This window comes from Hylaeus volcanicus, chromosome 3 (assembly GCF_026283585.1).
Source record: "Hylaeus volcanicus isolate JK05 chromosome 3, UHH_iyHylVolc1.0_haploid, whole genome shotgun sequence".
In the NCBI taxonomy this organism is placed as follows: domain Eukaryota; kingdom Metazoa; phylum Arthropoda; class Insecta; order Hymenoptera; family Colletidae; genus Hylaeus; species Hylaeus volcanicus.
Window position 1 is genome coordinate 21,916,420 of NC_071978.1, and position 26,383 is coordinate 21,942,802.

At 39.7% G+C, this 26,383-nt stretch overlaps 2 protein-coding genes across 19 annotated transcripts in view; one reads left to right on the forward strand and one right to left on the reverse strand.

Annotated features, from left to right (window-relative positions):
• Positions 1 to 26,383, forward strand: part of LOC128873815 (uncharacterized) — a 36,770-nt gene that overhangs the window by 2,485 nt on the left and 7,902 nt on the right. The gene's annotated exons all lie outside the window — the stretch shown is intronic.
• The window catches only part of LOC128873814 (casein kinase I), a 101,265-nt gene continuing 74,908 nt past the window's right edge, over positions 27 to 26,383 (reverse strand). Inside the window, exons 2-11 of one of the 18 annotated variants that reach the window (XM_054117681.1) lie at positions 17,471 to 17,511; positions 17,077 to 17,146; positions 16,637 to 16,788; positions 15,838 to 16,072; positions 14,996 to 15,315; positions 14,306 to 14,380; positions 13,288 to 13,362; positions 10,962 to 11,087; positions 8,905 to 9,011; positions 27 to 7,586 (exon numbers count right to left, since the gene is read on the reverse strand). In XM_054117681.1, the coding sequence (XP_053973656.1) occupies positions 7,517 to 7,586; positions 8,905 to 9,011; positions 10,962 to 11,087; positions 13,288 to 13,362; positions 14,306 to 14,380; positions 14,996 to 15,315; positions 15,838 to 16,072; positions 16,637 to 16,788; positions 17,077 to 17,146; positions 17,471 to 17,511 (1,271 nt within the window). In that variant the 3' untranslated portion in view covers positions 27 to 7,516. The other 17 variants (XM_054117685.1, XM_054117684.1, XM_054117682.1 and 14 more) reach the window with 17 other exon arrangements.

The following is a 26,383-nucleotide window of genomic DNA, read 5'->3' on the forward strand; positions in this document are numbered from 1 at the left end:
TTTAAACACAGAATCGATCATCGGAATAGTACTCAAACAAATTTTAATTTCTATTTACATTAATTTCTTCGTCTTTAATTGTTCATTAGATTATGGGTTTCACAAGTGGAAAGAAAACGACGAGTCCACTAATTATAACAAAAAAGCACGTTAAAAGTGAACAATTTCGTTCTCGTTAATAATAGCATATCCTCGCAAAAACTTCGGACATCTGTCTGTTTTGTGTTTGTAGACATGTACGAAATGGACAAAAACACTTCGAAGCATATTTGGACACCGTTTAAATTGTCTCTATAAATTAGCAAATAGAATAATTACGATCTCATGCTTCTTTGTCCGATTTCGTCGTAAAGAACACACCTCCACTTTCTCACTGGCATCGTTACGATTACGTGGTAATAAAATTAGTCGGTTGCTGCCGTCGGTGCGACAGTATCGATTACTGTAGTAATAATGTAGCTTATTAATCGCCATTATTGATATAGTTTTATGTATATGAATACGTATATATAATTTGAAGCTGATACAGTCTCCCTGACATATCTGACATTTCATTATTTCCTAACTCTTCGTGTCTCCGTGTGCGTACTTCTGTTCATTCCAATAATTTCTATTTACAAAAGAAAGATTTAACCGATACCCGATTTTTTTTTTGTTTCTGTTCCGCCACAGCACAACGTCTCGTCACTATTATCGATAAACTTCTCAAAATGTCCATAACGTCGTCAAATACACTCATTATACATGGGCACACTATCGTAATGCACGTGAGCTGCCAATTCCATACAAGTGGCAAATAATCATTGAACACAAGCTACGTACAATCCTTTAGCAACAAATACATGCTAGAAAAACAATAATAATAATAATAATAATAATAATAATAATAATAATAATAATAGTAATAATATTCATAAAAATTCGTACATTAGTCGCATGACTGAACCACGTATACAAAGTAACGTTATTGCGCAAGAAATTCACTATAAAAGCACGACCCAGCGATTACACTTTGAATCAGAGATGGGCAAACTCTTTGTATAAATACACATCTTCGATAACGAATAAAATTTAGAATTTCAATTATAGATTTATGTTATATATCACGTTAGACGAACAAGAATTGTCTCGGTAACTATTCGATTGAACAAACGTCGCAATGTAATTGTTGGATGCCGATTTTATTCGTCGTTTACTCTGCGGATATAATTTTGTCCACCTCTGGTTTCAATGCATTTTTAATAAGTGTTGTCAACATTCAGAAGCAGGCACATCCAATAAATGAAAATCCAATCACAAGTTTCCTTGCTTCACAATAAAAAGCGAGCCAAAGATATGAAACAACTGGGAAAGATGATTCCATGTGTATCGTATCCACAGAAAATAGACGGAAAGTAATAGTTTCACAGAAGATAGTTATCACAATCAACGTAGACAATAAAGAAACAACTGATCAGTTTCTCAATAGATAGCATGACATGATTTACAATGATACAAAACGAAAGCGTGTATCTTTTATGCACGGTTCAAGTCCCGTCGAAACATCCCGTCATCCTCCCGATTGAGAAACGAATGATCATTACGTTACATCTGATTGAGAGCAAGGAAATGAAAGACACATATACGCATACGTTGAACATGGTCCGATCTATTCGCACCAATTTACAAATATACAAATAATCGCTTTTAAACTGAATCACCGTTTTCATCGATATAAATGGATAATATCGTCGTTGGGGACGAACGTAACAGCCTTTCAGTACCGAGTATAAGAACGAATAAGAAATAAACAATTAAAAATAAAATTCAAGATTAAAGAACGAAGGTATCCTAGATCGTGCAAAGAAACGTTTCTACCTCTTTGTTCGCTCACAACCATACTTAACCAGCAGTCAGTCGTGTTGTATTTAAAAATCGACTAAAAAAACTACAAGCTAAATTGCAACATAGTTGCAGCATAATCACGCCAATGGTTTGTGGCAGGGTAGCGATATACAGAGGCTCTTGCGTTCATTAAATTCACTCGACATCTCTCGCTCGTTCGGCCACTCGATCTCTTCCTCTCTTTGTGGAGACACTGTTTCTTAAATTTGGAATTCATAAACAATATACAGGAAGAAGCATAACTGAACCAATAATAAAAATAGAAGGTGTATGTTACTCGTTTCAAATAGTTCTGGAACAGTGTACTACAGAGTACATACTTTAGATGCAAAACATTGTCTAAGATCGCGCTATATTCTTTCTATTTTCCTTATCGCTCACAGTGTACTGGTTCAGTTATCCTCTTCATTGTATAGCCAAGTTGCGGAATTGTATGTGTATGCGTTTGTCCCGTTAAGAGATGCGTATACATGTATATGTGTTATTCGTCAAGAGATCATGCTGATCGTCGACATCAGGGATAGGCAAAATTTTATTCGAACAATGCACGACGATTTATTTGCTACCCTTCCTCGAGAAAACAGTTATTGGTTTAAGCTTCTATTCATTCCACGCGAAATATAATTTAATTGTCTAATTCCAATTGTAATTTCTATCTACGCAAGATAAAATAAGAATTTGTCCCATCTCTGGTCGACGTAAATAAGAAAACTTAAGAGACATTTGCTTAAGCATTCGAGTAACATAAAAAGATTCATTCCCTTTCAGCACAGGAGGACGACGGTCCTACCGCCTTTGTTTCTCCCTTTCTCCCCTAGGTCCCTGTCACTTCATCATTCCGTCTGTCCTTCTCCCGCTCTGGTTCACATTCCCGCGGTCCACTCTCTCTTCGACACTTTCGCACTTCTCATTCCCTTTTCTCGCCACTGTAATACAAACGTAACGTCCGATTGTTCGACGATTACTTGCGCTGGCAAGCTTACAAAAGGAACAATACTTTCGGCGCGTATCTAGTGGGAAAGATACAGGTATAACGAGAGAGGAAATTCCCAGAGTTAATGGTTTCAGCTCTTATCTCTGTTTAAGCGTATTACATCAAGACACCCGACGGCCGATAATTAGCGTGTCGTTCGCAGACGAAAAACGCGCGACACGCTTAACCCCGCACGTTTCGTCGAATCCTGGATACGCTCTCTAAGTACATCAGATCGTTTCGTCGTCGGCTGTGCTTGGTCATTTTAAATAGTGGATACAACGTGCACGGACACTCACGGTACGCCAAGGCTTCGAACAACTATCGACTTTCCGTCGCATGAGAGTCGGCAGAAGTCTGATAGCATTGTCCTATAGTCGTGGAAATATGCATGCGTTCGCTAAAACATAAGCCACGATTACGATGACCGAATGATCGGTAACCATGATCAATAATTAACATGTTCGCTACCATCGTTTCAAACCGTCTACCATAGACCATACTACGCGTTTAATAATTTTAGTCAACGCAGCGCGTGCTTTCAACTATATACAAATAAAGTGTACTAAATAGGCCAATCGAATATTCTGAGTAATACATCGCACGAATGCGACACTGGTCTATAGCATTTCGTTCAACATAAAGTGGAAAGTCATCGTTGTCATACATATGTAACGTGTGGCATTGAACATGTTAATGAATAATCGTTGACTTTGACAGATTTCAAATTAGTGATTTACGATTGCGGAATACAAATGTAGTTTACAGTTAGCGACGAGTCTGACAATTGTGAGCAATTGTTACAAAAGTAATCACGTAGTAATCCCTGTCTAACGTTGCTACAGAGATCCATGCATTTGACCACCTAGATCTAACTCTCTTGCGCTGAAGAGTCGATGGTTGTTCGAAGTCTAACACGGATACATTGTCATGCCTCGATAGTGGTACGCAATCGTCGGCCAGACTAGCAGAAGTTCGGACCTTCGGACACGACAAACTGACGTTTGGTGTCGTTTACACCATCGCCCATTAATATACTCCTGCAAGGAAAATATCTCTGCTGACTAGTCGATTAAACAGGCGCTTCTTTGAGTCGAACGTTCGTTTTGTTACAAATTCGTGGCCACTTGGACGATGCTACTATTTTGTTTAATTCTAGGATGAAAGAACTATTACACATCGATTAAACGTTTATAATCTGTTCCGTCATTTTTTTTCTTTTTATCGGGGCAGCGATTATCCAACGAGACGCAACATCGCCGCGACAGTTTTCTTGGTTTGTTATCGTCGGTGCCCTTTATCAGTCTAACGATAGCATATTTACTCCTGCAACTACTGGTATACTTACGGCGATACATGCATTTTACTTTCGAATAGTAACTTTCTTGTACACCTATACGTAATACGTTTATTGGTAATATTTAGAGATATGGACATGTTCATCTATCGCTCTTTGTGTGTAACACCCTTCCGCGGGTACGACGAAGAACGAAAGGACGTTTTGTGAAAACTTGGCATAGTTTACGTGCTTCAAACACCTCGGGGGGTAATTCTTTATCTTAATATCTACATCGTGTATGCTGTAATATGTATCATTAGGAAGTCCCATCTATTTTCGAAACATGAGAGAAACGAAGGTGTATCGAAGAATCGCTTTATCGTTAATCAGTCTGCAAACAAACGAACGGTTGATGAGGCACGAATTCACCGATGAACAATTTTAACGAGTCCAGTGAAATGATTCGTTTAAAAGACTAACATTCGTGTATCGCGAATTTGTAACAAAACGTTGTAACGCCGACGGACCAAAACGCTCTTACTTGATCGTTTAATCGGCAGGGCTGCCAAGATCCTTATCTCCTTTGCTATCAGCTTCGCGGGCATACTCGCATTAAGTATCTCTTCATTCCTTGGGTGCATTTCGAGAACATCCACAGGGATTTCTATACATATATATTTATATCACTTCGTAACCCCTCTTCCTCTCGTAACTTTGTGGAAATAACTTATTAAACAAGTCCTCGACAAAGTTCTACACAAAGTAAGTTCGTAGGACTGTTATCGGTATCACGTTCATTTTTACATTTTTTTTTTTGTTCTCTTTTCGTATTTCTTTTTCGACTCGAATCCAATATTGTTGACGTCGATCCGGCGTTTCGTTTGAAGGAAATTCTGTTTGTTTGTTTCCTCGGGTGTTTTTCATTGTTTTAAAATCAGTGCTATATTGATGTATAATCAATTACAGGCATACTTTGGTTTTCTATCCGTTACACTCTTAGTTAGGTGTGTTCATCAACACACGTGTTCCACGAATAAAAACGAAATTTGTTCGAAACTAGCAGAATTCGCTTCGTAGACGATACTTTCGACTCGAGGTAAGCGGTTCTTGCCTCGAATCTTCGCGTTTGGTGGAACACGGATCAGTTGTATTATACGTACGTATAATTTGTCGACATCTCTACATCGTACTACGAAATTTTTTTCACGGTAGACGATTAGAATCTACAGACAAGAAACTTTTACGTTCTTTTTTTCTTATACCCTTTCGATATGTTATGTAAAATGTAGCGTGAATTTTGCGACCTATTACGCTTCTCGCGTGATAATTTCGCGGAAGGCATGAAACTGAAGTCGATGTACTTGGAATTTTCTTTTTTTAAGTTTCTTCTGTTTAAGTAATGACTCTGAGAGATGGGCATCATTTTTATTCTAATAATCGAGGGCAGATAATAGCACCACGTAGTGGTTTATTCTATTGAAATAAGCTTTTATTCGTTAAACCGTAATATGATATTATTTTAGAACAAATGACGGATCAAAAGTTGTAATATAGATAATAATTTTGCCCATCTTTAATGACTACCAATTTGAACGTTTATTTCGAAGCGATGCGGAACTCGCGCGCATGGTGAAAAAAGTATACAGTGACTTCGTGTATAACGGCGTACTTACATAGAGCAACGACAGGCAGTGTCGGCGTAAAAAATCGTTATGTAAAATAAAGATTAATCAACTAAGGTTACGATGAGCACAATCCAGCACGACCTTGGAGGCTACTTATCGATAGCGATAATACTGTTATACGATTGCTTCGTGTCCTCTATGAAATTAAAGGGACAATTCATCCTAAATTGAGGAGTCTCGTTCGACCAGAGGTCGGCAAACTGCGACAGGTAGTTTTTGACCACAAGGTTTGGTACATCTTCAACTAAACGAAGCCATCACTATCCGTTGGACTGATGTTTTACTCGAACATAACCTCTTTATTGTAAGTGTACAAAATAATTTTTCAGCACTCTTGTGTAACTTTCTTTATACAGGTATATATCCTTCTCTTCCATTTCCAACATTTTCTTTATATTTATATTTCCTTCATATACCGAAGTGGACCAAAAACCTAGGGTCAAAAACGTTTGGATGAACCTTAACTCCAGCCCTGGAATCGTTCACGCCCTTCGAAAGGTTTGCTGATTCCTGTATTGAACAACTGATTTAGTTTGAAAAAAAATATACATGTCGGTTGAAAATAGACGACAAGATCCGACAAAATTACATCGATCGCGGTACGATGAACTATCTCACGCGATCCACGAACGTTTAATACTTTGTCAAGCCGGATGCGTTCGGTATCGTCGATCATAGCGAGCGTACACGCGAACGACGCATTGGTCCTTTCAGTTTCATGCCTTTCCCCGGAGCTCGATCAGACGTCACGAGCGTCGTTAAACAAGCAGGAGTACACGAGTACGCGCTCGTTGTCCGGGACGATTAAGAGTGAAATGAGATCTCAGCTTCAATTCATTTACGATTTAATACACGTATCGTAACATATTTTTCTTTCATTTTTTTTTTGTTTTTTTTTTCCTTTTTCTATTTTTTTTTTAGTTTTAATTTCGCAGTAATCGGCGTTGGTTGTTGAATGATTTGCCAGCCGGCGGGTACATGATTAATAGTGTCGTAGGCACAAACGCGTTCTTTCACCATCGGCACGTCAATTCCTTACTTCTTACGTGTACGTTGGTGGTGGACACCGGATTTTTGCCAGTACTGAATGTTCGTCGGGGCCGACGACGACGGCCACGGGAACTGTCCTTAATCAACGGTGACGAGTTACAAGTATGTATGTATATATCGTTAACAACGACTGTTGATCCAATAAACGACGATCGTAAACGAGATATGACAATGATAATCATAGACGATGACAATAATAATAATAAAATAATAATACAATAATCGTGATAATAATCATAATAGTAATAATAATAATAATAATAATAATAATAATAATAATAATAAACGTAAGAAGGAAAGGAAGAAGAGCAAAAGTTAATCGTGACAATAGTAATGATAATAATAATGGTAATAATAATAGCAGTAATAATGATGGCTGTGTGGTGATTTAATTTGATAACGGTGGCTACGGGCGTGTCATCGTGGCGATGGTGTGCAGCACCGAATCTCAAGAAGCGGACCGACTTCCGGCACGTAGCTAGGTAACGGCTGCCCTCCTTCCCGTATCGGCCGCAGCTTCTCTGGTAGCGGTGGTCCCGTCGCGTTCACCGATTCGCACTGCCGCTGCGATACGTTCCTTCTTCCAAACTTCATCCTCACTGTTACACACGCACTGTAGTGCCACCTCGTGAACGAGGAGAACAGTCACTTTTGCCTTCCACTTTTCTTCTTCTTCCGTTTGAAGAAGCAACAGCATCTGTAAATAAAGCCAACACTAATAGGACTTAGAGTCGTCTTCTTTTGATCGCCTTATTGCTAGGACACCAACATGCAGCACGACAAGAAGGATGCATTCCAAAGCGGCGTATGGCACAATCTGAGCGCCAGTCTTTCGCGAAACGAGAGATCAGGCTAGATTGGCTAAAGAGTGTGTCCAGACGCAGAGTCGATGCCGTGAGTCATGCGTCGAGGTATAATGAAGAGTATAATAGGAGAAAAGACGAGGAAGGCGGTTTCCGTAGATGTCGCGGCTAGGTTTAGAAGTATTCGTCTGTATTTGAATGTGTGAGTGATTGGTACATTGATTTCAAGACATGAATGTTCGACATAATGTAAATTAAACATTGGTTTTCTTGATTGAAATAACAAAACTCTTCCCTTAAGGGGGATAACGAGGATGGTGGGGTGAAAGGCATTTATTGGATACGTGACGGATCTTTCGATCGATAACAATGGTTAAGGCAAGTTATGTTTGGCTTTAATGTTATGCAGTAGGAAATTCTGTATTGGCCACTTATGCTGGAATAGTAAACCAAATTCAGGGATTGGTTTAGGATTAGCGATGGATGTGCGGGAGTGTGAACTTCGGCGTAAGATCTTTCCGCATCCGCGACAACGCTTTTTCGTCGAGAAAGGTTCGAGTCTGAAATGGGATAGACAGGAGATTTAACATTTATCATGCAGAAGATACAAAGAACGAGTATAAAATTTTAGTGTGAAAGAAAACGTGACATCATTTTGGAGCAGCAAATATTGGCCATTTATATCATTAAATAATACTTCTAACTATGTTCAGATTCATTTGATATTGTACAATTTATCATCGTTCATTATGGTTCGATTATCTACCGAATGGCCTTGAACAGCCAATATTTTCAGCCCAATATATAATATAATTCTTACAAACTTCCTGTCGTGTTAGTACACCATCTAAGAATTATTAACATTCGTTTGTGTTACAGATTCTCAATGAATCAATTAAGAAAAACACACATACATGCAATATTTACAAAATACACATCAGAAACAGAATTAAAAAGATTCCCCAGTGGTAACACTTTTTCCATAAAAATTCTACCAGAACAGTTATTCCTCTAGATAAAAAACGTACGTTACGATAGAATTTTTATCCACAAAAGTGTAACAATTTCTTTCGATCCCCGATCGAAAGTGTTAGTTTGTTCCAATCGTCATTTATCACGGTTGCCAAAACCAAGGCGAAGTAATCCACTCGCGAAGAAACGACGTGTGTAGAAAATCAGTAATCTACTTATTATACGAGTTAGTCAAGTTAAGTCAATTATAATACTAACTTGGTTTCGTCGACCATGTCCACTTCTTGAGGTGCTGTAATCGGTGTGTTCGAGTGTCCTGCGGTGGGATCGTCGTTTTGCAACTCCCCGTTCGTTGAGGACACCACCTAGATACACGACAAAATTATTGTGAGAAACGTTGCACACGTGGACACACCCAGAGGATATAGATTTACATAAAAAACGAAACTATACGTTCAATTACTGGAAAATGTGACAATCGACATGGGAACTTTGTACACCGTGAAGTTAAAATGGATTTTAGAATACTCTACGAGACTAACGACACGAGATACATACGTAACATACGAACCATTCATTACGAAAGTGCCATAAATTGTGCCAACAGACGTATCTTGTTATTAAACAAATAAATGAATGCCTCTTTTATATGGAAACTCCATACTTCAAAGAGATGGATTCAACGGGATTTACGCCACTTTCATAAAGAACGACTCGTGTATGTTTGTTCGTGTACACATGTACACGTATATACAAGACTCTACTCCAAAGGAATACGATTGCAATTTACGTGAAACAACAGATTAATTAAAAAAAAAAAAAAGCCCGGCTAAAGACATAGTATAACCAATTAACTTGATTAACAAGTTGCTCGTCTCGAAAAACAGACAACTCGGTGTTACGTTTCCCCGCGCGGGTAATTAAATGCGAACGCGACGGTGTTGGATTAGTGTGGTGAAAAATCAGTGGTAAGTCGATCAACGAAACAATGTCAACATGCTGCAACAAACCAACTCGCAATAGACGTCTGACTGACCATATTCCATTGGCGCTTTGTCTAGAAATAGAGCGAACAGTTTACTCGCAGACGCGTTACAGCGTCGTCTTCCTGGCTGAGAAAGTCGCGAAACGATAGGAATTGGCCGACGGAAAATCTATGGAAATTTCGCCTGCGTTCCAACTATTTTTCTTTCAGAAGTTTCAATGTTTTAAAAGAAATTAGAGGCACCGTTAGCGCATACAGACATGCACAATATTTTTTAAAAGCGTAGCTTTCGATCAACACGCCGTGGTTATCTTCGGTGGAATTAAACAATAACACCTAGCAAAGAATCGCGAATAATATTTTTGTATACTATGGAAGTGATGGGCACAAATCTATTTATCTCTGCCGCGAGATAATAACAGGTTTTGCATTTTAATCGACTGAAAAATATTGATAAGAGCTAGCTGACTTGTTTGCGGTGCCCGTGTGTTACTTTATCACGTGTTTAAAGAATGTAGAGATTTTTATCTATCGCAGAATTTGTAATTAAAATGAAATTTTGTCGTACGAGAGACTTTGAAGTGTAACCAGTGTTGTGATATTAAAAAAAAAAAAAAAAAAACAGTCACCTTGTATAGGTGGTGTCGTATTTTATAAGGAAAGCAATATTAGTGTACTCACAAATTTTCAATGATGTCGAAGTAATCGCAGTTGGAGACAAAGTAACGAAAGGGAGATTCATAAATACTTAAAACAAATAGATAGAAAAACGTAAGGAAAATGATATATACAAGTATGTACAAAGACGTGAAATAGTGAAAATAAACATGAAAAGAAAGTAAGAGAATGTTCTCACTTTTGCTCGGGATCTTAAATAATAGAATGTGATTTTGGGGTTCAATCTATCTGAGAGGAAAGAAATGCTGTATCAAGAAATCACAAACACATCACACGTTCTTACGATTAATTTATGATCCGAGAATGAACATTCCAAACGCGCTTGGCAAGGCCACGTTGAGTACTTATTCTGTTTATTGTTCAATTCCATCGAAATACATTCATCGAAAGTTCTGACTTTAAAGAAGTAAGGCTCGAACGGGCCAACGATACGTCTGAATTCTTTCGAGACACAAGAACTTATGTAGGTCATTTCCAAGTTAATACTGAACGAATGGAACGAGTTATGGTCGCACGATTACTGACACGGTGTATACCGTGTCTCAAAGTTCTAAATTCGACTGGACACAGAACACAAGAAAAAGGAACGATCTTTTGGATGGACGAATGTCGTCAGACATTGGCGGGCCAAAGGATCGCAAGGTCCACTCACCTGTACCGAACCATGCCTGTCAGCAGGTGTCAATGTACCACCAGCTCCAGATTGCTTCAAAGTATCTGGCCACGTGGTTCCCACCCCTTTACCGCCCTCTCCTCCCACCCCTGCACCTGTCGCATCCTAAAGGAACAAGTACGAGAATGTCCAAATTTCAACGCGTTAGCCAATACAATAAAGAAAAAAAAAATATTTAAAAAATACGTAGCCAAAGGCGTAAAAACATCGCAAAATCGACCGACAGACAGTTTTAACGGTGAGTCTGTTTTTCTCAAAAACGTGAGTTATCGTACCGCGAACGAAATTATTTCTGTTCTCAGCTCGATTCGCGGCAGTGTGACCTTTCGAATACGTTTGAATACGTTCGTGATAATACTGATGTATACTATTATGTACAGATGCTAATGAACGGTCTTGATCGAATCGTGAAATCTTAACAAATATACCTAGTGTGTACGAGCTACGTGACTAACTACGTCAAATTTGATGATCGATACTGGAAGTACTAGAGGATTGCCAACGGGGATCTTAAGTACAACGTTTCGTCCTACGACGCTTCTCCACGCATGTGTTCCAGCTCGAGATGTTAGTTTATCTAGCGATATTCGCTATTGTCAAAGCTCTCGGCGAGGATACTCGACGTTATTGGTCTCTCATTAGTCGTAGAGTGGAGGTACCAAACGCGGCTATTTATGACGTTATATAAACTAACGCAAAATAAAGACTGTTTCGTTCAGAAATGCTGGTGGACTCGTTTGTGCTCTATCAAAGATTCCACGATTCATAAATGGTGTAAAAACGAGCAAGATGGCCGGTATTATTCTTCTGGCCCACACAGTTATCAGACCATACGATAAGAGGTTCTCGTGAGACGACTCCACAGTTTAATTTATTCAGAACGCTCGGTTCCTTTCTAAAGAAAATATGAACCTGAAGATTGTGCTCCAGCTATTGACTATTCGATTGCAAAAACTCTGCTGATAGATTCTGGCAATGGCACTTGGCATCTGACCGTAGGACAATTTCAATCTGTATCACAATTTTGACACTCGGCCCTTCTGGTACTCCCACTTTATTACATGTTTACCTTCCATCGTTACAAGTGTCATGTGAATTCTATTTTTAAACGAGGTTCGATGGAACCCCGACAGTGTTTACTATACTTCAAGACACATGGTTATCGGCATGATAACCGGCGATCGCGTAGATACGCGTTCATGTAACTAGAAATCTCCGAGCATCAGCCCGGATGTCTTCGATAAGATAAAACATGCATGGAGAAGCAGGAGAGCAACGCATTACAAAATTTAGATGGCTTACATAGTTGCCTTGCATTTCGATGTGAACCTCATCCAACGTGAGGACTACATCTTCCTCAAAATCATCGCATTCCTATACACCGAGGATTTCCGTGTTTCGCAAAGAAACAAAACCATTTAGATTCACTTGGCTGCTTTTGGAACGATCTTAAAGAAAACGATCTGACAACTTTCGTCAACTGATTCTAAGTAAGATACTTGAGTCTTTCAGCCCGGGTTTTTCATGGTTGGCATTAATTTGGGCTCCTGGATGTAAGCTCAAATGATGTACTGATACTGGCGATGATCCATTCGCTACCAATCTCCAAATTCACGACACAAGTCACTGATCCGACTTGTGTAAGATGTAGACTGCGGATCTTTATGCAAAATAAAATCTTCGCGAACGCGCCTACAAAAACTGAACTTAAATAGAAATTTATTTTATTCTGCAAATATTATAACACAAACTTTACTTTCAATCTTTTTTATATTCTTGCATATTGTTTGCATTTTGTAGTTTCTTGTACATTAAAATTTCCTATAAATGCATAAACATATCCGCAGTCTATTGATCATTAATAGAAGCTGATACGATTGTTCGACTGAAAAACAGTTTTTGATCAGAATGTTTTTAATTGCTCAACCGAGCAATCGTAACTTTCATTGGCGTTCAGTGAACCGTCCCACGAGCTTAGTAATTGGTAGTCAATGGACCATGCCATAATCGCAGCTACCAACGACGTAAATCAGATATATCAGTTTGTCATTTGGCCCCTGAAGAAGCTAAGTGCAATCTCACCCACAGGACACAGCTTAGATTCAGCAACCCTAGTTAACATCAACCATGATTCTACACAGATCATCACTTGCGATCGTTAATCTTTCCATCGAAACGATTATGAATCTGTCCAGGTACTAGTGACGTGAATGTTCATGCGGTTATTCGAAATAGTTAAGCTTCACACAATCATGCTCGGTTCAAATAAAAATGAAGAAATACGCGCGTCGCACGCGAGACGTACCTTATAGGGATGTCGATCGCGATTCGGCGATACGATAATCTCCTGTCCGGTCTGCAGCGATCCGACAGGCGTAGTCTGGAAAGGAAAGCACAAACATTATATTTAAACGACAAACTTCGTCGAGCACGTGTGCGTCTACGGATAGAATAAAATTAATATCGCATAACATACTTCGAATCGAGAAACAAACGGTGGTATTCGACATTGTTTATTTCCGAACGCAGCTCTTCTAACCGAAGGGAGGAGGGCAAAATCTATGTTCTCTCGTTAAGTGAATTAAAATTACACAATATATTACGGTTAAGATCTTCTGCAAAAAGAAAGCATCCAATTTAGTCAATTCAACTGGTTATACTGGTGAAAGTGATGGTGAGTTTAAAATACGATCTGGAGAACTAAGGTAAGGTGCTCGCGCGTTCATCAGGTACTCGCAATTTTAGTATAGTAAATATTTGCCCGGCGAAATCGAGCTCGTCTACCTTGCATTAAAGTAGACTCTTTTTGTTTTTAACAAGCAAGCTTCTTAGGGACAAAGGAGAAAGAGCCTTATCGATGGACATGCGCCAGCAACGAGACTACCCATAAATACCGCGTGAAACAGTCGTGCCGGCTTACGTGTAAATGAAATAGTTTAACAGAGGAGACGAGGGATGCAGGATACGCGCATAATAAATGCCGTACAACTTTCGTGCAATATTCAGGCAGGCGTAGATGCGAATCTCGGTCGGGTACGAGATATCGCGTTTCAGAAGAGAAATAAGATTTTTACGCTCGACGAAATAAAAGTCGATAAGCTCCCAGTATCGTTCCGTGCACATTACGAGCAACACTCTTCGAGCGCGATTACGCTTCTCTGTGGCTAACTAGATACTGATGCAGCAACGTCATCCATTTTTTCTTTTACTATTAACAGAAAGTCTCTTGAGTAGCTTCGATTCGAGTTCATTCGAATTGCAACAGCGTGTGCTTTTGTATGTAGGGTAAGAGAAAAATCCGTGGCTCGCGTAACGTCACCCACCTCGTCGGACTTGGTCTTCCCAACGTGAGAGGGAGGAGCCATCCGAAGAGCTTTAAGTTGTTCGAAGTTTTCTGGCTACAGATACATTGAGGGCAGCATGCAAACGTAAAAAGTCAGTGAAATACGGTGTTACCAGAATGAAACTGAATGAGTCGACGTTGAAGGGGCCCGTAGGCCGACTTACTTACCCCTGAAGAGACGATACCTCGGAGTTTCAACTATGAACGAATCAACGTGTACACTAGGGTGGTCCTCGTGGTAAAATCGCGATATGTTCAATTTTTTCCCTTGTACATTTTTCGTCTAGCTTCTCAATAGAATCAATCGTGCTCAAAGTTCTCAGAGACTAATGGAAGTACTTTACAGAGACAAGGACCACCCTAAAGTACATTGTCCAAACGCTTGTCCGAATATAAATCTGTTAAAAGACAATTCATTGGCAAACATGTTTAATTTACGCGGTTCACCAACAATCCCGACGGTAATACATTGCGTTAACCAGGAGTTGAGATGATTTTTAGCAACAAAGGAATCTCCGACGCGGACTGCTCGATATCGACTCTTGCGATGCGCGCCTGACCTTCGCGAGTTCCCCTACTATTCTGTTCTTCCAGTTCTTGCATGCATTGCCGGGAAATGAAATAAAAAAGGTGATCTAGCGGTGGATCACTTCAACAATGGATCACACACCATCGTCTTGCCGGTCCAGTCGAACTCGCCGTCGTTGACGAAACCCCTCTTCTCCGCTAGATCGCTGAAGAGCTTCCGCAGGTATTCGTAGTCGGGCATCTCGAAGAAGTCCAGTCTGCGCACGTATCGCAAGTAGGTGGCCATCTCTTCGGGGTGACCGTCGCAGAGAACCTCGATAGGGGTGTTCCGCTTCGTGTCGCCTATCTTCTGGTACCGTTCCTTCAGGGTGTCAGCCTTCAGCCCCTGCCACGGCAGGGTACCACGCAGGAAGTACATGAACATGTGCCCTAGGGCCTCCAAGTCGTCTCTCCGACTCTGCTCTGTTTAGCAAAAAAAAACGAACAATGCTCGCGTCATAATTTCTTCGAGTTTCAAGCCTTGGAATCATCAGCGAGCTGGACCCTTTGCGCTCTAGGCTTTTTTCTCTGGTATCTACCGGCAACTCGAGATGCTCTCTTAGCATTCTATTGCCACGAATGCTAAGCTTAGATCGACTTCGAAGATGAGATCTCTAATTTGACATTTGAAAATCAGGCCAACCTAACCCCTTCGGCAATCATTTTATTGGCACTTCGAGTTCTAATGAAACTAAACGTACGCAAGCATTATTGCTGGCTGATTTACTGCGTCAAATCTGGTCCACCTCTCAAGCGCAAAGGGTTAAAGGTATAGAACTTGTATGAAATTGGGATTAAAAAGTTTTGGTTTTATATGATCGATAGTTTGCTCAAAGAAAAGGAAGAATAAATCTTGAGAATATTTCTAGAAAATAGTCAGGAATTTCTATGGATGCCTTCTGTGATTGTTACGGTCACAATCACGATCAACTAGTCACAAATTACCTTTTCCCAGATGCGTGTTGATACTCATATAACGCGCCGTGCCCGTAAGGCTTTTGTGTTCTCGATAGGGTATATGTTTGTTCGTCTCCAGGTCTATGTACTCTTTGGCCAATCCAAAGTCGATGATGTGAATGACCTTCTCCTTTTTGTTTGTGCATCGTCCTATCAGGAAGTTCTCCGGCTTGATGTCCCGGTAGATCAGGTGACGACTGTGAACGTACTCTATCCTATGGAGCTGCGCAGACAAGTTTAAGATTACGCGTTGGAGTTTACTGCATTTTATAAAGCATATTACTGAAAATATTCTTAACGATTCTGGATTTATGAAACTAGATGTAGAATGGATCGAGTCTAATATAAGTTACAGCTAGTTCCGAGTTAGATATTTCAGTATTTTTCAAGATAGAAGGTGCCCATGCAATCTAAGACAAAAAAAATGTCAAGTAACTCTAAGTACTTCACACTCACAGAATTAGATTTCATCGCGTAACGAATGATTTCACTACCTAACGCAAAAACTGTAATATCAAGGTTGAAAGCCCGATGCAGCATAGATGGTGGTCCAAGCAATTCATCCCTACCGTATATCAATAAACCACGGATCCTAAAACGAATTATCCCAACGAAGCGAAACGCACGCGCGCACAAATTGGCAAGTTCGAGGGGACATCAGGATATCCTTTTGGGGATCCAACTATCGAGACGATCGAGACTCTAATCCAAATGCAATCCATGCAAATTGCTCCCCGAGGTCGCGAGACGCAAAGCACGTTAAAACTGATCCGTTAATTTCACTTACGAGTTGTGTGGCGATATTCAAAACTGTCTTCAGCGTAAACCTCCTCCCGCAGAGATCGAAGAGGTCCTCCAGACTCGGGCCAAGCAGCTCCATTACCATGGCGTTGAATTTCCCGCATGGGCCGAAGTAATATACTTCCGGTATACCCTCTACTTGCGTGATATGAAACGCATAAAACAGAGCGTGCAGACTATATAATTAAAGTTTCCATCGTTCGCGCGGTGTGTGTTTGTTGGCTAAATTTTATAGTATTCATTCTAGCACCACAAATTAAGACCAGAGATTAGAGGCAACGATTTATTCGCCATTTTTAATAGGGTATCTCTAATAGGGAAGATTGTCTATCGAAAATATGTATGGTAAAAGAGTAATATTTTCTGGAACACCCTATAGTATATACATTGATTAAATTATTATGTATTTGAAACGTGAACACTCACCGTGGGTACCTAATAATTTGTAAAACCTATATTCTAAATGAAGTTGCGGTGCCTTCGACCTCATCGGCTCCTGTAGATATAAAAAAGAAACAAAGGGTTAAAACATGAGAAATTTGTAGAAATCACAATGGTAACTCTAACGACTCGATAACGTAAACATTATTTTTGTCCTTCAGAATGATAAGTATTACTTCTAACATTGCTTATTCTTAAAAGAAAATATAATATAAATCAATATTTTAAAATAGCTACAGCTTTTATTCTGAACGACCAAGCAAACTTTGCAATCATTAATTTAACTTCGCTTGTAAAAAAAAAAAAAAAATAATCTAGATTCGAAGGTTAAACGATAATCGTTTCAGATAAATGGTGACCCAAATCGTAAGGCACTCACCATTTTAATAGCTATGTGCTGATTATTGTAGACATTCTTCCCTGAAACAGAATGAAAGGTAAAAGGTCAATACACGTTCCAATGATCAGGCCAATTACGCATGTCGCACGCCAAGCGAGCTTATTAATACTTTTTGCACGCCCCGCGAACGTTACTAGTACCTAATGTATTCCGCGTACGAGCCGAGTGTAAATATTTAATTATACTCGTCGCAACTGTTTTACGCAATCGCGGATATCAGTCCCGGGTGTGTCTCGATCCATATAACGATTGCACTCTCCTCGATGAAGGCATTGATAAACGCGTGCTCCCTGAACGTTGCAATTATCAAAACGTCGCTATCTCTATCGGCATAATTACGCCTGAGAAACATGGAAAATTAACAGATACGATTGCAACACTCTTCCTCCGATCGTGTCTACTATTAATTGAAAAGAGAATATCAGAAAAACGAAAAGAAAAAAAAAATACCGAAAGGAAAGTGAGCTTATATTTCGTTTCACTTTAGATTTAACAGGCACGATTACGTCACCGTTCTTCCGACGGATTCTTTCGTATATTAATTAGAGAGAATCAGAATTAGAAAAAAAAATGATTGCGTCACTGTTTCTCCAACGGACCGTATAGAGTGTTAATTAGAGTGCGTCAAAATTGGATCGAGGAAAAGTATCGAAAGAAAAGCGAAGGTAAAAATTATCTTCTTCACAAGGACCATCACAGTCGAAAACGTTCGCGTAGAAGTATCCTAAACACGGCTATGGCAATTCTACATTCAGAATCAACTTCCTTCGATGATCGCACTTGGCGCGAGCAATTGAATTGGCCAGATTTGTGGGCTAACATATGCGGTGGTTGCGGTACTATGGTTATCGGTTATTAATTTCCACAGCGTTCAATCGTGGACTTTAAATGTATTAATAATTCAATTTCAACGCGGATGTATCGTGTTCCGTTCAACAGGCTCGCGAACACCGCTGGATTGAACAATCTGGAAAGAGAGGATTCGTCATGATCCGAATTAGTATTACTATACCGAGAACGGTGCTACTTTCGGCGACCTTACGTGACGTCAATTTCGTGACGCGAATATCCTCGACAACTTTTACCCTCTACTGGAACCGCTCGGGCTACGTGCACGCGGTGTTTACCTAGGGGTGTTACACATTTTAAGCAGAACGTAGGTAAACATTCTGTATACGGCGCTGCGTGATTCACGCCAAGTTTTATTTGGTGCAGCGTTGGTTATTTGCGGCAAAAACGATCTTTCTCGTCGGATCTTTATACCAAGCTAAATTCTTTTATATTGTCTTTTAAGTGTGTAATATCTATAAAAAGCTAAATGGTAGAGGTGGACGAGGACATACAGGAAATTCAAATACCCGAAGGTAAACATCCTGTCTATATATTTTTCCCTGTGACTCACTCCAGGATTTACTTGAGCCAGTGTTTGTTATTTATGGTAAAAATGAACTTTCTCTTTGGATGTTTATGCAAAGCTAGATCTTTCTATATTATTTTCTAAATAAGTAGTATATATTAGGTTGTCCCAAAAGTTTCTTTCGTGAGTTGCGTTCAATTATTTTCTGTGGCAGTATTTATATAAATAGACAATCTAATTTCTTAGACATCGATGCTGTAACAGTAACGGAGCGAAATAAATTGTACACAATTTTGTAACGTAACATAAAACATGAAATATTGTGTACGTATTAATTATTAATAAAACGAAAGAAACTTTTGGGACAACTTAATACTAGGAATAAATGGTGGAAATGAAGAAAAAAACAGACACGAAATTTAAATATCAGAAGTTAAACACAATGTGTGTATATTGTTCGCCCATGACTCACTTCAGGTTTTACTCGCGGCACTGCTAAGTCATTTATGCCAAAAATAAGCTTCCTCGTCGGTAATTTATACCAAACTACATCTTTTTTATATTATCTTCTAAACGAGTAGTACCTATCAGCAATAAATGGTAGGAGTAAATAAGAACAGACACGAGATTTGAATATAGGAGAACGCACATCCAAATCGTCAGAAAAATGACGATTGCTAGATTGCGAACATATTTATTCCCCGTATTTGTACGTAGCGGTACGGGTCAGACTTGACCCGACTCCGGAGAGGGACGATTAAGGACGACAATTGAAGGCTGTAATCGGCCGGATCGCGAATGCATCAGGCAGGAATGTAATTGACGAGTGCGCCACGTCGATGAATCAGTGCCCGGATCTCACGTGCCGCGTCAGACGAGCATAATGCGTGCATGTAAGCGTACAAACGCTAGTCGTGGTTCGCGGCGTGCAGCACGTGACGTTGTCGCACACGTGCAGATACGTGCCTCGCGAATCGAATCGAAAACAAATCGATCATTTTTATAACACTGTCCTCGCAAAAATTCACGGAAAAACGGGATATTTTTAGGATTTATTTTTGGGCAAAGCAAACAGCACAGAGCGAACAAATTTGTTGAGGTGGAGTTGGGGATCGTTGAAGATAAAAAAAAATAAAAAAAAATCGTATGAAGTATATTATTCGATGATAAATGATAGAAAAATTCTTGAAGCTTGCCAGGTTTATCCTTCAAAGCATGAGATTGAAATTCTTGGAGATTAAAAAGAGAGAACAATGGAACATTTTTCCCAATCACCATCATCGTCAGGTCCCTCTCTAAAAGCCATCATCCACTAAACCTCACGCAATATAACATTTTTTTCACCGACTTTAATGGTGACCAAACCCAGTCCAACAAGTTTCGTTACTCCGTGCAGTCAACTGTTTCAGAAATAAAATCTTGATAGTGATCCTTTAGTCGAGAATCTTTATGGGAGGTAGCAACGAGTTTCGTATCGAGGAGTTGTTCGGATCAAGTCCCGTGGCCGCGAGTCGCCGACGATGCAGAAACAGAAGTTCATCCAGCAGAAAAAGGCGGCGCCCGTTTGTCCGCTGCAATCCTTTTCTTACTCGCAACAGCTACGCGCTGATCCAATTCCACTAATTGTAAGCAGATCTCGGACAATGGAAAATATGTCAGCAGGAAGCCGCAAGAACCGCGGAAATTCCTACCAGCTACGAATACCGTTGGAAAAATTGATCTGCCCGTCGAAAATAGGCCGACTCCCACCGCTGCGACGATGAATTCTCTGAAATATGCATTCCAGAAACGTGGCTCCACGCTCGACGCGATTAAACGACACAGGAAGCTTCCATGGAATATTCTATCGGGATGCTTAGACCCGGATCCTTATCCTTTCATCCGCTTATGGACAAATTGTACGTGATAGGCGACGGTCTCCTATCACTTATCTCGTTACCTCAGATTCGAGCAACACGTATCGCTTCACCTAAGAGTAGGTTATAGATAGACTTTTTTATAATGTCTATGTTTATAGGAACCTATTAACTGTTGGTTATCTATTTACAGTGCTCGATTTGAGGAAACGAACGAGGAAATTTAATTACTTTGTAACAATATACACGAGTTAGTCTCAGTCTATATTAATATATATTAGGGTGAGCCAAAAGTTCGTGCGTTCTTTACGTTGTTTCAGTTTGTGCAATTTTTTGAAGTCATTTAAATTACTTTATATGCAAGTGTTATATATCATTTTGTAGCTTTTGAAAAGCTGTCTCATATTTAATTATTAGCTACATTAATTTATTCATGGAACAGTATTCGTATAGATCATGACAAATTTCGAGATTCGAGTACTTTTACGCCACTACTGAAAGGAAGAGTTTAAAGCTACTGAAGCAGCAAAAAAATATTATATTCGGTAGCTTTAAACTCTTGCTTCCAGTAGTGACGTAAGAGTACTCGAATCTCAAGATGTTCCTTGATTTTACTAAAACGCAAAGAAAATTAATGTTGCTAATAATGAAATATGAAAGAGCTTCTCAAAAGCTACGAAATGATATATAACACTCGCGTATGAAGTAATTTTAACGACTTCAAAAAATTGCATAAACTAAAACAACGTAAAAAACGCACGAACTTTTGATTCACCCTAATAGTAAGTTCTCTTCTCTAACTCCGCCGATACAAAGCTACAACTATATTTTTTAAAATAGTATTCATTCCTTCCTTCTCTAATCTCAAAGACATAGTAGTGTCGTACTATGCTGGACACGTGTACGCTAAAAATCGCAAAAGCCGAGAAGAAAGTCTTAAACAGCACTTTTCCTATTCCAGCTTGCCTGCAGTTTCTCTAAATCGATGCACGCCATTTGTCGCGGCGCCATTCTATCAATTGCACTGAGTTAAAAAGTTATCAACCAGCTGATCCCCGATTACTTTAAACAGGACAGAATCGACAGCGCGTTGCTATGCAGCGCGAGCTCGAAACGGGGACGAAAAGGAAAAACTTGAGACGGTTTTTCCGCTCCACGTGCGTCGCAAAGGCCGAATAGTCGCGTCGCTTTCTCCCTAGCGCACGCATAATCGACGCTAATTACGTAAAGCAGAAATTACGAAACGATCCCCAATTCTTGTTTGTTTTTCGCACGGTTCAGAGACCCGACGTCGCGTGACGCGCGGAACTTCGTCCAACACTTTGACGACTAATTCATGACTTTTTAATTCTAGTGTCTATGTACAGGGAATCTACGTTGTTGGCTGTGCGTTTACTATGTTCAGTTTGGAGAGACGAGGCTTTTAATATACCTAGTGTATCCTAGTATATACCAGTTAATTCCCACCTGGATTAACACTACAGCTATCGAGGACATTGTATATGTGTTAAACATGCTACTAGCTTTAAGATCAGAGGAGGAAGGAGTAAATCAATTTATCGATATTAATACTGTTTTAATAATCGTCGTTAAAAATTGTAGCAAAGACATGGTTGATGACTGAGTAGTTTTAAAAAAGAAGTGCTACATACACGGGTGAAATTGACTTGGTCGCAGGAAAATGGCAAAAGTCAATTTTCCTTCTTTGAAGATATAAAGGATTTACGTTTCAAACAGCACACCTTCAGAATTAATTAACCTTTTACTTCCTTATCACTCACTCGTATCTATGCATGTTATATTACTGTAAAAATATAAAATCGAGTAGAATTCATAAATTTACACCATTTTCATAACGAAAATTGAGATATTTCTACAAAATTTATTCTTAGCTTGCAGGAACTCCTTTTTTCGAGAAGGTGGACTCTTAATGCGTTCGCAATGAACGACTTCTAATTAGTCTTCTTGGAAGTTGTAGATTTTTTTCTAAACATCCTGGTAGTTGATGTGTTAAAATTTGATCGGCGATTAGCGTGGCTCGAGTTTGCAGCGCGTGCTGGCAATTAACGAGTCGCGACCACGAGTTTACTAACTGTGAATTAATGCACGGATATTATCGACGCGGACGTAGTTTACTGGCCAACCATCCCGTTCATCTATTCGTCGTTACGTGTGATTCAATTTCACCGTTTAGCTGGGCGAAAAGCCGTCGTGGCGCCCTAGGGCGTCGCTCGATCACCGATAATAACGAAACGACGCCAACGAACGGGACAATTTTAAGGCTGGGTGGTATAGAAAGCCTGGGCATGTTTCGCCAATCATGTGCTTCAAATTACCTCCTAACGTTTCCAAGTTCAGTTATATTAAAGTTTACGTAACTTTATTACTAAAAGTAGACTGCGAATATTTGCGAAAATTAGTATTTTCACAGATACAGAGAGAAGGAATTGAAGCTTAGTTAAAAGTGTATTAGTTGATGAAGCTTAAATATAATATGTATATTTGTGTTGATATTTCATATATTTTTGCGTATGTGCACATTCTCGTACAATTCCCCATATTGTCATTTTAATTATAATTAATGTAGATGAAGTTACCAAAATAAAACCACTGAATCCATATTTAATTATTCTAATTATTCTACATGCCCTGGCTTACTTCCCTATTTCAATAATTGTGACCACAATTTATTAATAATAGAGTAATTTGAAAGGAAAATTCGGACCCAATTGATCGACTCGATAGCTTTAGTATTATAACCCCATAATCTACGATTTAAGCTCCAGCAGCCTGAGACCAAAATGTGATGTTTACGTTCGGAGCGAACAATACATCACGGGCCAAGCTCGTGGTAATCAGTTTTGGCCCCCAATATCCGACCACGAGTCTCACACGTGGTTGTAGCTTAAAGGTTTAACTACCGACTGAGATATTTAATATATCCACAGTCTACTTTCTTGGTTCCAAAATATCCTCAAAGTTTCTTTGAAATCGATGCATAATTTTTCGCAAGTGAATCCCTCGCGAGGACTCTGCTCGAAATAGCTCCTCGTCCTTTCAAAATGTTCGGTCCCGAGTCAAGTGCTTCGAGCAACCGTAGAAGAAATTGTCATCTTGAAAAATATTTCCCTCAGCTATCGTCGCGTAGGATAGAACGAAAAGACGTATCTAGGTTGTATCTTTTAAACGCGGTCGCATCGATCGCGCACCATCAACGGGGAGATTGCACGGTCTGGGTTAGGTCGTTTAATTATATTTACAAGGCTCGGAAAATGCATTTAATAGGACAGATGAGATGCGAATGAAATACCTCGCTCCAGTCCACGCTCGATCGAGGGAAACCGGCGTTGGCGTTCTTTCAGAGATGGACAACATTTTATTCGAATATCAGATTACGCAAAACACAACCTCATTCGCTGAACCTCGCCCTTTCGTCTTGCCTCGATATAATAGAATTTCTCGTACGTGCATTTCGTCGCTTATTTCAACCTTAACGACGGACGTGGAAGTGTGCATACGAAGGCAAAAATTACAAAATTTAACCATCGCTTTAGTATTTCATACATTTTCGTTGAGCAACGCTCGATGTCGGTTGAAGGGTTTAATACGAGAGTTATGATGATTTATGATGATCAGTTGGTTTGTTCGCGAGATGGAATTTCTTCCTAGAATTAGTATTTGAATTTTTATCCAACGAGTGGATGGATTCGATGTCGTTTAACGGTCTTTCGTCACTCTCTAGGATAGGCGACAACATGGCGTTGCTGTAAACTGCTCTCGTGTATCATTCGTCGCGATGCTTCGCAAATTAATATTTACCCGTTTGCTCGTATTGTTTCGCTAATCAAACACCGTCAGCGGATACTGCTCCGCCGGCTGAGGATCGAACGGAAAAATATTTTTATAGATCTCCCTGTTGTTGCTGCTCAACGGCAAACAGTCTGATCGTGACTTAATTAACAGGTGCGCGGCTCGGTAGAAACACCTACCACAAATAATCCGTGTTGTGGAGTTATAGTACAATGCCATGGAGTTTACCGTTTGAATTGTCCTGAAAAATAGAGTTCGCGGTAATAACTGATGATAATTGAACAATCCAAGACAGTGGGGAGAGGGGACATTATTATATTTTCTATGTCAGGTCGTTTCGCGAGAGCATTCACTACTGGTGTCTAAAATTAATATGAGAAACGTAGCTTTAACTGTTCACCCTTTGCACTCGAGAGGAGACTCTCAGTCACTACTAAGTTTCCTTTAGGTTTAGTTTCTTTGGAACTGGAAGTGTTAATAAAATGATTGTCGTTGAGGCAAAGGTGACCTGATTTTCAAATCTCAAATTAGAGATCTCATTTTCGAAGTCAATCTAAGGTTAGCTTTCGTGACAATAGAATGCTAAGAAAGCATTTCGAGTTGCTGATAGATACCAGAAAAAAAGGCTTAGAGTGCAAAGGGTTAATGTAGTAGCCTTACTGACGAGTCCACTAGCAGGTCCAGGACGAAACGCTCTCTTCCTTTTCTCCTCTCTCGCTCTCCCTCCACAGGTACCACCATCGCATTAACAATAAATATAATCACCGTCTTTCGAAGGAGTCATTATATAGTCGCTATAAAATTTCTGTAGTCTCCCTTTATTAAATATAAACACTATCTTATGGGATTATCTAACGATAACGATTAACACGTTGACCGCCATGTCACCCACAGTGCTCTTCACTGAACAGCTAAAAAAAATTAATTCTGAAAGTCAAGTATCAAAAGAAATGAATTTAAATGAAATTTTTAAATTTTGACGAAGTTACTATATAGTTATTATGTAGTCTCCAATAGTTTAAATAATATTTAATCTTACCAGAAAATTTCAAGAATACTTGTCTGGCAGTCAACGTGTTAAATTTCTAAATATTAACCCTCCGAGTGCCAAGGAGCGATATATGGCTGCTGTTTGTTTACAATCATGCATTTTTACTTAAAATTGTCTGCCATTTCTCGGATATGTATGAAAATTTCATCTGGCACTCAAAGGATCAAGCACCATCCCAATGTTTCCCAATCTTGATTCCTAAATACTAAAACTCCACCATAAAGAAGACCCATTTACACCGAAATCATCGCGTACAAACGAACGAACCATCATCCGATCCAGCCAAGTTGTAATTTTCATCCAACTTGTAATTTCAAAAGTAACTCGCCAGGGTATTTTATACCGATCCATACAAATCTACGTTATCTATTTTCTCTCGGTCTCAGTTTGCCCTGAAAGTAAGCTCGATTAATTGCGTATCACGTGCGCGTATATACGCGATGTCCAAAGAGGTCAACGATACGAAACGTCGGACGTTGCTCCATCCGAGCAAGTATTCGCGACTGGGCGGACGTTCGACTCGCGTTGATACAATGATGCTCGAGCACAGCTTTTGTCCCGAACGTTTTAGCGACACGAGCAACATTTTCATCTACGGGACACCCTCTGTTCGAGGGAGCTGGCGGCCGACAAAAGCGTTCCTGAAACCGTTGCCACCCGTATGTATCGGAATTGCCATTCGCCGCGGATTCGTTCGTGCGCTTGACGTCTTTGGCCTAGTCCCGGCTCGGAGTGTGCACTGTACACAGTGGAGCCCTTTGTGACGTTCGCAAGACCGATAATTAGAGTCAGAGTTAAGTGTACACGCTTGATAATTA